Raw genomic sequence first — 11,381 nt, 5'->3', positions numbered from 1 at the left:
AAAGCTCTTGACATATCATATTTCATACATTAGATTCAAGTTGGTTATGAACTCCCAATTTTACCCCAAATACAGATTGCAGAATCACATCAGTTACACATCCACATTTTTACATAATGCCCTATTAGTAACTGTTGTATTCTGCTACCTTTCCTATCCTCTACCATCCCCCCTCCCTCCCCTCCCATCTTCTCTCTCTACCCCATCCACTGTAATTCATATTTCTCCTTGTTTATTTTCCCATTCCCCTCACAACCTCTTATATGTAATTTTGTATAACAATGAGGGTCTCCCTCCATTACCATGCAATTTCCCTTTTCTCTCCCTTTCCATCCCACCTCATGTATCTGTTTAATGTTAATCTTTTCTTCCTGCTCTTCCTCCCTGCTCTGTTCTTAGTTGCTCTCATTATATCAAAGAAGACATTTGGTATTTGTTTTTTAGGGATTGGCTAGCTTCACTAAGCATAATCTGCTCTAGTGCCATCCATTTCCCTGCAAATTCTATGATTTTGGATGACGCCCATCTTATGGTGTCCCTGTCTGTTACTGAGAGCCTGAAGCTCATGCCTGGGGAAACAGCTGAAATCTCAGCTCTGAGGCAATGCAGGGGATTGTGCAAATGCAGATGGGAGTACTACATGAGCTGTGGTGAACTGGGGGCTGAGTCAGCAAGGACAGGGGTGGCAGGCTCCAACCTACAGGGCAAGGCACTGCTTGCAAAAACAGCATTTGCATCCCCACGCAAGGTTTCTGGGAATCAAAAAGGGAAAAGGTGCCTGCAAATGGACCATCCCTGCCCCAGGAAGGATCTGCAATAGACTCAAAAGCCATTGGGTGGTTCTACCCATCAGGACACCAGCCAAAGGAGGGAGCGGGTAGAAGCACTTAATCTCCAGCACCCACACCACAGCAGTGCAGAATTGGCTGTTTGCTTTCCTAACTTCCTGTTTGCTTCTTGGTTCTTTCAGACCTACCTGTAGCAAAACCTCCCCACAATTACTAGCACCTTGATACTGAGTTATCCTTTAATGTTTTCCTACCCACTACTCACATCTTTGTAAATATAGTCATTTCTTATTATTCATGGTGACTATGTTTCTTAAAGTCCCTGTGAACATTCAGTCAGTAAATATGGAACCATGGCTCCTGGACAGATGCTGGGGCAGGCTCCTTTGAGCCTCTGGTCACACTTTTTGTCAACTGATCAATACATAACCTTGTTTTATGTGTTTCTGCCAAAAGACAACTTATTTAATAGACATTGTTGATGCATTTAGGGTGAGCTCACAGCCAGCAGCCATATTCTCATGCTTGAATGAATCTTCACCATCATGCATATGTTTTGTTTCCTAAGGAACACCACCCCCTCTTGTACTTAGGGACATTAGGCAGCAGTAACCCTGGGGCATTTTAAACCCTATTATCTGTAAAAGCATAAAAAAAGCAAAGCATACTTCAAGGAGGACCCTTGGCTCAAGTGAGGGCTGAAATAAGCAGGCGGAGCATCACCTGGTTTGACCCCAGCTGGGGGACGTGCATGTCGTGTGGTTAAGCTTTCTCAGGGCTCTGTGCATGCCCACAAAAGCACCATGAGGATTGATTTTGAAGTTACAAAAAAATTTTAGTGAGTAGGTGAATTCCCAAAGATGGAGTCTGCGATTGGTGAGGATGGACTGTCATTTCTTTATTAAACATCTTCAAATCAAGCCTGCCATCTACTTCTGGTTGCTCTGTAGATTGGTACAGGGAGGAAGGGCCTGAAGGAGAGAGACTGGTGAGGAAGTCTGAACCCCAGGGAGCCCCCATGGCTCTCAGTCTGTGGGGTCCCTCTTGAGATGAGGGAGTTGGCCGTGATACTCAGTGATTCAGAGTCAGAGATAGTGGGTTTGAGCCCCAGATTTACTCTCTTTGCTGTGAATTTCTCCGTCCAATGGCATAGTTTACTCCATCTCCACATGGCTGTCATGAGGCCCAATGATCCTGGTCCAGGCTTGCAGTGGGGAGCAAGGGAAAGGTGTGGGGTTGTAACAGGGACCTAGAGAGGCTGCCTTTGCTAAAAGCAGTGACTCTTTCCTTAGGCCTTTAGGTGTCCCATGAGTAACTAAAAGGGTAAAGCTTGGCCCCTGTGCCTGCATTTTATATCTCTGTCTCCTTTATCACCTTAAACTTTGTGGCACTGCTCAGCTTTGCACGTAGGCATGTTAATCCTTTAAGGAGTGCTCATCTAAAAACTAGTAATACAAGGTTTGTTAGCCCTGAATTTATCTAACCTATCTCGTCTCTCTTCAAGACTGAGAAAAGATTTGTAGAGACGTTTGACTGTCAGGTTTTATAGCCTCAGACTCCTGGGTGGGGCCCAGAAGTCTTCAGTCATTGTCTGACACCTTCGAGGAACAGCAGGAGGCAGGCACATCACCCCACAGTGATGCTGTCGCCAAGCCGGAGCAGTCATCTCATGATCACCGGTGATGGATAAATGTCCTGAGCAACAAGTGGGAATTGCTCCCCTCAAGCCACAGGACTTCTCTAGAGCTTCCTTGCAGAACCAGGACTGAACTAAAGATCAACATGACCACAGTTTGACCAGACCAGACCAGACCTCTCGCCCCCGGATCCAATTCTTCTTCTATTTAAGCCAAGAGCTCCATCAGCACCCTGAAGACAGGGCTCACATGCTGAATCTCCCTTTGCCTCCCCTACATGGCTTTACTGATTAAAGTTCTTTTCCTGCTTTTCACCATTACCTTTCTGTTTGCCGTATAGGAAAATGGCCAGACCTGGTTTGTTGGGACTCTGGGAGTCAGGCCTCTGGCCTAGGACTCTGGTTACAGAGTTTAAAGTTTGCCTTATCCCTTGTTGACCTTGTAGCCTGGGACAAGTTGTAATATCCTGTAATATTCTTCATTTTACAGGTTATGTTTCTGAACCGTCATTTCCTTCTCTGTGAAATGTGCTGTGTCCATGTGACTGGCTGGCTTTGCTAAAAAGACACCAATATTCATGAGGGCCATTCTCCCTTGGGCACTGCCAGCTCCATAAGGAGGGACACATTTGGCTTAGTTCTTGCTACTCCAGCACACAGCAGTTCCTTAGGAAATACAAGTCGTGCCTGGGCGTCTGTGGGGATTGGTTTCAGTACCCCTGTGGACACCAAAATCTGCAGGTGCTCAAGTTCCTTATACAACGAGGTGAGGTGTTTGCACACGACATTATCCTCCCACACACAACTCTTCTGTAGGCTTTCGATCACCTAGATGACTTAGAATACCTATCACAATGTAAATGCTATAAAATAATCATGATATTATATTGTTTCAGGAATAAGGACAAGGAGAAAGTCTGCACATGTTTAGAACAGACATTTTTTTTTTTTCTGAATGTTTTTGATTCAATTTTGGTTAAATCTACAGATGCAGGACACACAGAGATAAGGAGGGCTGGCTGTGTTTGTGGTTGTAATGAACACCTCCTTTGCTATCTATATCACACCCTGGAATCTGCTTGGAGACAGCAGATAATAACCACAGGCTTAATATGAAGAGTTCTGTGAATTATGACTGGAGGAAAGGAGGCAATCAGGGCAGGCTTCCTGCAGGAGGCCACCCTGGGGCCTCAACCAAAAGAATCAACTACAATCTCAGCACCTGGTTCAAGGCCTAGCACTTTGTGAAGTGAATACAGATCAGATCTCAGGGGAATTCTGCTTAGAGTGCAGCCTCTGGAGTCAGTGATGAAAATCCCGGCTTTACTATTTACTGTGTGACCTTGGGCAAGATGTTTAACCTCTTGGGTGCCTCCATTCTCCCAACTGTAAGATGGAGATGCTAATAACTTAAATTCACTCACCATATGCTATACGCAGAAATGATGCTACAGGTCTTACCCATGTGAACTCACCTCTTCTTACCATAAGCAAAGGCGTTCCTGTAATATTCTTCATTTTACAGGTTGGGGAGAGATCACCAAGGGACAGCATCTTGCCCAAGGCCAGGCAGCTTAAAACCGGGGAGCCAAGACTTGAATACTTATAATCTGGCCACAAATCTGTTCTGCTAACTACCAGGATGCACTGTCTATAATGTGTTGTATAGTATGTAATTGACATACAGTAGGTATCTAATAAATGACAATTGGTATCTTTAATTATAATTCTGCTATAAGGCGCTTGAAGGAACAATGAATCAGAGGGGAGAGAGGGCCACGGTGCTGGGAGCCTGCTCTCCCAATGGCCCAGCCCGCACAGTCAAGCCAGCTGGGGCTGGGGGCCTGCACGTCACTTGGGGGCCGCGTTGGACTCGGTGGACTCGCTACGCGTCGGCGGAGTGCGCGGGTCCCAGTTATTGACCAGGCGTTGCGCCTGCTCGAAGTACACATGTGGGTGCCTCTGACGAAGACGCAGGCGAACCACGTTGTAGTCCACGTCGTGCCCGATCTTCTTGCAGTTGAGGCTCCAGGTGAGGTCATCGCGCGTGGCGAGCAGCTCCTTTAGGTTCTTTTCCGCGTGCGTGATATGGCGCTGCAGTTTGTCAGTGCCCTGGAGAGGGGGCGGGGCCGTGCTGGGAGACCGCCAGCGGAGCGGAGAGCATGGCGCTACTGGGGTGGGCTGACACACCTAGGCCAGGTGTGCGTGTGTACCGAGAGCAACTGAAGAGCGGGCGAGTCTCAGATGGGGGACGGGGGGGGGGTCCGTCACACTTGGCCAGGTGTGCAGGTGGAAATGCGCAGTCTGGGAAGAAGCATAGCTGAGAGGGGCATTTAGTTGCGGGGTTGGGGGAGAACTGGACTGGGTGTCCCTGAAAAAGAACCCGCAATGGGTTGAACCGAGAAAGGGAATGCACCTGGAGAGTGAGAGAAGGGACGGACCTGGGATGGGGAATGCATGGCGTGCAGGAAGGAGACCGCACAGGCCCGGGATGAGCGAGGGGGGGGCCCTCATCTTGGAAGATAGGGGTTGAAAGGACTGTAGGGCCCCCTCGTGGATAGAATAGAGGCTGACCTGGGTGAGGGGGTCTTACCAGTTCAGGTGTGCTTGAGGAAGTAGTTTTACCTGGGTGGGGCCATGCCTAGCCGGGGCAAGGCTGCGCAAAGGAGGGGACGAGGAGGCGGCGTACCTGGACAAGGCGCGCGGCCTCGGGGAGTTGGGTGCCGACGTGTTTCTGGTGCATGAGAACTAGAGGTCTGTTCAGTTTCTCTCGAGTCGCCAGGTGACTTTTCGACAGAGGACCCTGTCGGAGTTAGGTGTGCGGAACACTGAGTCTCAGTCGACCCCGGCACCGCATCCCGTCGCCATCCCGGTAGACCTTTTCCCTAAACCTTACCTTGATGAGTCCGCGGGTGACGTCCATCTCTTGGTTGAATTTCGTGCACCGGTGGATAGTTCCCCTCATTAGTCCTAACGTCATATTTATTCTTTCCTGGGGGTGGGGAATTGAAGCGGGATCTAGCTTGCTCTCTGTCCCACCTCCTCCCACCGCGGAACTCTTCCACCCCCGACCGCAGCTGCCACCTCCGGGCCGCGCTGGCAGCGTGCACCTTCAGTTCCAACGTTTCGCGCATCTTCTGCGCCAAGGAGGCGCACACACGGTCGCTTATTTGCTGCTGTTGCTTCTGGATGTCCGTCTCATTCTTTGCCATTTCTGCCAAGGTGTCCTTGGACTCCATCAACAACCGCTTAGCTTCGTACAGCGCGTAGGCGCACTCTGCCAATGCACGGGACAAGCGCTGGTGGGCGCGGAGCTGTCCTTTCCCAGATACTAGCTTTCTGCATCTTTCTCTTCACTATTCTCAGGGAGTAGTGGGCCAGGGGGGCTTACTGAGGGGTTGGAAGAAAGTCTAGGGGAGGGGCTGTTAGTGGGGATCCTGAATGGCGTCTTGGGTTGGTTTCCTTAGAATTAGAAACTGAGTAACTGAGTGTGGGGAAGATGTCCAGGGGAAGAAGCTAAGCTAGATGCGCTGGGCAAGACACTGGCTTGTTATTCTCCAGGGAACCGGGCAGCTAAGTGGGTGAAAGGGTGCATCAGTAGTCAAAAGGCACCATGGCACCCACTGTTGTGCACTCCTTCCTGTGGAGCCTACCTGGGGTAAAGGTGCCCACATGGTCAGGAGGAGGCGTTTTCAGGCCCTGAGGACGCGGGGTGGGGGCGCGCGTAAGGTCCACCCACGAGTAGCGGCCGGCCTGCTCCAGAACTTTATCCAGCGGCTGGTTCATGAGTTCCACAGCCTGGAGCCTTTCCTTGCAGTAGAAACCCAGAGCATCGCGACAGGAGGCCAGAGCCTGGGGTCAGTGAAGAGAAAGCGGAGTGTGAGCTGGGAGGTTGAGGTAGGTGGCCCAAAGTGGTTTCTTCGCTTCGGGGGCGCCAGACCGACAGGCTGCAAAGCGTGTCTGTCTCTAAACTAATCCTTTCCAGTTTTTTTTTCCATTTTTCTTTTTTTTTTTTTTTTTGATGCTAGTAATTTAATCCAGGGCTTTGCACATGCTAAACACTTGCTGTACCAGAAGGCCACACCCCCAGCCTTTCCTTCAAGTCTTTTTTTTCCCTTACAAAATAAAATTCTTGTAAAGGATTTTATTTATGGAAATATTTTTTGACTGAATTTATTTCCTCAAAGTTCCAGAGAAATATTTCCTTTATGGAATCGCTTAAAAAATGACATGTATTTTTCATGAAAAAAGATTTTTTTCTCTTTGGTCTACATCACACCATCCTTCAAGGTTCACTTTATTTTTCACTTAAATTTTTATTTTAACTGACCAATAATGACCACATATATTTATGGGATATATATATATATTTAACCTTTCCATCACCATACATACTTATTTTTTTTGTAGTGAGAATACTTAAAATCACAGATTTAAGTGTTTTACCCTAGCTTTATTGAAGCAAAATTAACCCATATAAACAAATATATAATATGAACAACTTGTTTTTTTTTTTTTGGCCTTTTGCAGTGATCCAACCCAGGGCCTTGGGCATGCTAGGCAAGCGCTCTATCACTGAGCTACATCCCCAGCCCCACAGGAGAGTTTTAAGTAGTTGATTAAATGACTCCACAGGGTTTGGCAACACCAGTTTGTTGTTATTTTGAGGCCTGACTTCATCAAAACAGAGGTCTTTTTGCTTATGTATACAGCCATATAAACACCTCCTCCCATCCAGATGCTGTATAGAATCTTTCCACAACCCTGTAGCCTTTTCTGCTTCCCTTCCCTCTCTAGCTCTACTAAGCTAACTTAGTTTTTCCTGTTCTTCAAAGGGTTGGTAAGCCACAGCCTATTTGCCTGGTGGCCTGTTTTTGTAGGTAAACTTCTGTCAGGACAAGGCTATACAGGCCCATTCATGTGGGCAGGGCTCTGGCCATGTTCTTCCCACGGTGGTCATGTTGAGTGGTTATGACAGAGAACGTAGAGTGTACAAGCCTGAAAGTATTTAACATTGGTGCTTTGGTGAAAAGCTTGCTGAATCTAGAACTTCATTATACTTGCAACACACATCACATACATATGAATTATGGAATCACACAGTGACTATCTTTATGTTCAGCTTCTTTCTCTAAATGTGTGATCCCTTTGGCATTCATCCATTTGAGTAATAACATAGACCTAAAACGTCTTTCATTTGTTAGTTCAAATGTTCATCAGGCTCTAATGTGTGATGGACAATGTGCCAGCATGTGGGGATGCAGTTGTTAGCAAATGGAGATGCTCTGGCCAGACCTGGTTCCTACCTAAACGAAGCAAGAGTCAGCATATGCAGAGCAGATTGTCTAGCAAGAGGATCAGAGGAATGGGGAATTGTCCAAAGGGGCACATGGGATCAAGAGAGATTTTTTTTTTTTTTTTTAAATTATAAGGGCTGGGGATGTGGCTCAAGCGGTAGCACACTCACCTGGCATGCGCGAGGCACTGGGTTCGATCCTCAGCACCACATAAAAAATAAAATAAAGATGTTGTGTCCACCGAAAACTAAAAAATAAATACTAAAAAATTCTCTCTCTTTAAAAAAATTATAAAATAGCTGCAACACAAAATTTGCCATTTTAACGAACTTATGTGGACAGTTCAGTGGCATTAAGTCTGTACACAATGTTGTAAACCATTGCCACTGTTCATTTCCAGAACTTTTTCATCGTCCCAAACATTTGTACCCCTTAAAGGGTAACTCCCTGTTTGTTCACTGGTGGGAATGAACAAATAGGAAGGAAATATTGATGATGTTGAAGAAGGTGAGTGCAGAGGTAGATGGGATTAGACTTGCTTCTTGGTATCTGCAGAGGATTGATCCCAGGATCCCCTGCAGATACCCAAATCCACAGATGCTCCAGTCCCTTCTATACAATGGTGTAGTATTTGCATTTAACCTATGCTCATTCTCCTATAGACTTTAAATGATCTCTAGGTTAATTATAATGTCTAAAGCAATGTAAATAATTGTTATATGGTATTGTTTAGGGAAAAATGAGAAGAGTCTATGTATGTTCAGTACAGATGCAATTTTCTACTGCTTTTGGTTGAATCTGTGGGTGAGAAACCCACAGTTACAAAGGACAATCCATACGGGATTGACAGGAACAACGAGAAAGATTTCTTCTGGCAGCTTCTATTTCTTGGGGGCACTGAAGAGTGAGGAAGGAGTAGGGTGTTGGAGAGGTCTGAAAGAAGAGGAGGAATGAAATAACTTGCACAGTGGGATGGCAAGCCTTCTAGTACCATGGGAAAGTTCTGCATGTCAATTTGAGATTTTAAGTTGAAACAAGGCTGCTGGGCGGTGAACATTTTTCTCCAGCAACATTCAGCCCATGTCTTCTCCAGTGTTGGGTGTCTGTTTCTACCTGCATCTGTCTTTTTATACCTTCCTATTTCCCATTTTCTCTTTTGAACACATCCCTCCTGGGTCAACCTTCATGGTCTTTTCCCTAATCTGTTTCTGGCTTCCTGGAGGAGGGACTTTTCAGGAATCACTATTAAAGGAATATAATGGTGGTTGGGGTGTGCGCAATTGATGTTCAGCACCATGGACAGCACCACACCAGCCCCCCCCCCCCCCCCCCCCCCCCCCCCCNCCAAGCCTCCCACTCCACCATTAACCCCCTCCGCCAGCCTGTCCTTTCTCTGAATGACCCTTGAATGTGAACTCTGCCAGGGCAAGGCCAGCTCTGGTCTGTTCACTGCCTTGTCAGCCATACGGGATTGACAGGAACAACTAGTGCCAAGCACAGTGCCCATGACAGTAGGGCACTGGATTAATATTTGTCAAATGGATGAATCTAAAGTGCACAAAGCTAACCAGCTGATCTTACTGGCCCAAAGGCTTCCTGAACTCTGGATTCTCTCTCACCTTCATTAGCATCCTCATAAGGAAATTCCTGTTGCCAAGAGCAAAGAATATAGGGAGAGAAGGTGTCTGACCAAGTGTGAAGAGCTAGCTAGACTCAAGACACTTGACCCAGAATCATAGCCCAGTCACTGGCTGGCCCTGTGCCTTGAGGAAGTCATCTCTCTTTGAGTCTCAATTTTATCATCTCTAATGAGGGATTATAGTTTCTGTTTCCCTGGAGAGTTTTAAGGAGCTCATTCAGTGATTACTTAGGGTTTGGCACACAGTGGGTGTCTATTATTATTCTGAGGCCCAATGCTGCCCTCTCTCAGGACCTCCATTTTTCCACTTTTCAAAGTGGAAATGTGGGGCTGGGGAGCATAACTTGCTCAGCATGCATGAGACTCCGGGTTCAATCCCCAGCACTGCAAAACAAATGAACAAAAAACTAAAACAACTGAAAAACGAACCAGAAAACAAAAACAGGAAAAAGAATACAGAGAAAAAAAAAGTCAAAGTGGAACTGTGATGAGTGTCAGGTAGTGTGGGTTGAAGGATTTGTTGCTGTTAACAGTGGTCTGTTACAAATCCCAAGAGCAGTTCATCCATTACCGATCCCTCTCCAGCCCCTCTAACTTGGCCCCAGTTCTCCTAACCTTGAGTAGAGTTTCTGATTTTTCCATATCTGTCTCCATTTTCCTCTTCAAGACCCTCAGTTCCTCCTTCTCCCACGTAAGCATGCTGTCAGCTTTGTCAGGGATCTAGACAACAAGGTGAGAAGTGCTTTCACCCTCAGGAGAGGGCTGAGGGTGATCCTTCCTTCTGGAATAGGAGAAGCTCTGCCACCCTTATAAACTCCAGGCTTGGAGGATGGAGTTGGGGCCTATCTCACTCTATCTGCAAAGACTTGATCCTTTCAGGAACTCCTACTTGCCGGGGTTATCTTCTGGAGTTTGGGGTTGGGAGCTTCTTCCTTTTATAGATAAGAGCCCAGTGAGCTGGAATGGGAGTGACTTAACTTGAAGGAGGGTTGTTCTCACTCTTTGAGAATAGGGGCCACTTCCTCAGTGATGGTCTCATCCCTTAACCTTGGCTAGTATTGAAGGGATCTCATCATATGGATGATGGCGATTTGCCATTTTGGGGTCTCACTGTTTAGATCTGAGGGCTGGAACCTGGAATCTCATCTATCAAGCAAGGTCTCATTTCTCCCCAGGGTGGTTGGGTTTTTTCCCACCTTTAGTGGGTAGGGGTCTGGCATTTTACTTTAGGGGGAAGATTATGGGAGGAATGGTACTGGGGGGGGGTCTCGCCATTTCTCCCTGGCTGGGGTCTTAACTCTTGGTGCAGGGTCGGGAATTTGATGTATCAGTCTGTAGATAGGACTGTTCCCAGGGCCTGGGGGAAGGTGTTCTCAATTCCTAAGCCTGGAAGCTTGGGTTTTATTTCACATTTTGAGTCGAGTTTCATTTGGGTGAGACAGGTCAGCTGGGGATGGAGGCGTTTTTCACTGGGTTTAGGTGGATTAAGGGTCTCACTTGGCATGGGGGGCTGGTGGGTGGTTTTATGCCAGGGCTGGGGGTTGTGGATTTTACTCTTTGGGAGGATTTTTTTTTCTTTGAGTCTGATTCAGCGAGGCCATCCTGGCTGGGGGATTGGAATAGTTTCCCTCTCTTGGGGAAAGGTTGCTGAGAATCTCCTCCCTTTGGGTGGGTCTCACTCCCTGTGACTTGGGGGCTTAGGCATTTCACCCTGGGGGTGTGCTCATCTTATGCCTCTACTCACTATAGAGTTGGGACACGGGGGATATTCACTTTGGTATGGGGGAGGTTTTTCTCAGGCTGAATACCCTGGACCCGAAGCTTCAGCTTTGCCACTAGCTTTGGTGGTGGGGAGGGTCCCACCTTCTCAGACTTGGGTCGGTAGCCCCTCAGTTTGACGCTTTGCTTGTTGATAAGCAGGCCCTTGCGCACTTCGCTGAGCCTGACGTCCGTTGCCTCGCGCTGGCGCAGCAGCAGCTGCAGCTGCACGTTGATTTGATGCTGGGCTCGGCCGAGGCGGG

General features: G+C 47.4%; 1 protein-coding gene across 1 annotated transcript in view; it reads right to left on the bottom strand.

Moving 5' to 3' along the window:
• Nucleotides 1-4,013: 4,013 nt before the first annotated feature.
• Nucleotides 4,014-11,381, bottom strand: part of Ccdc105 (coiled-coil domain containing 105) — a 7,759-nt gene continuing 391 nt past the window's right edge. Inside the window, exons 1-7 of the mRNA XM_015489606.2 lie at nucleotides 11,224-11,381; nucleotides 9,976-10,080; nucleotides 6,078-6,276; nucleotides 5,535-5,701; nucleotides 5,321-5,416; nucleotides 5,114-5,227; nucleotides 4,014-4,536 (exon numbers count right to left, since the gene is read on the bottom strand). The exon at nucleotides 11,224-11,381 is cut by the window's right edge and continues 391 nt beyond it. Of these exons, the coding sequence (XP_015345092.1) occupies nucleotides 4,276-4,536; nucleotides 5,114-5,227; nucleotides 5,321-5,416; nucleotides 5,535-5,701; nucleotides 6,078-6,276; nucleotides 9,976-10,080; nucleotides 11,224-11,381 (1,100 nt within the window). The 3' untranslated portion in view covers nucleotides 4,014-4,275. The remainder of the gene's footprint in view (nucleotides 4,537-5,113; nucleotides 5,228-5,320; nucleotides 5,417-5,534; nucleotides 5,702-6,077; nucleotides 6,277-9,975; nucleotides 10,081-11,223) is intronic.

This window comes from Marmota marmota, unplaced genomic scaffold (assembly GCF_001458135.2).
Source record: "Marmota marmota marmota unplaced genomic scaffold, marMar, whole genome shotgun sequence".
Lineage (NCBI taxonomy): Eukaryota > Metazoa > Chordata > Mammalia > Rodentia > Sciuridae > Marmota > Marmota marmota.
The sequence above is the reverse complement of the archived record's forward strand: the minus strand, read 5'-3'. Positions and strand labels throughout refer to the sequence as shown.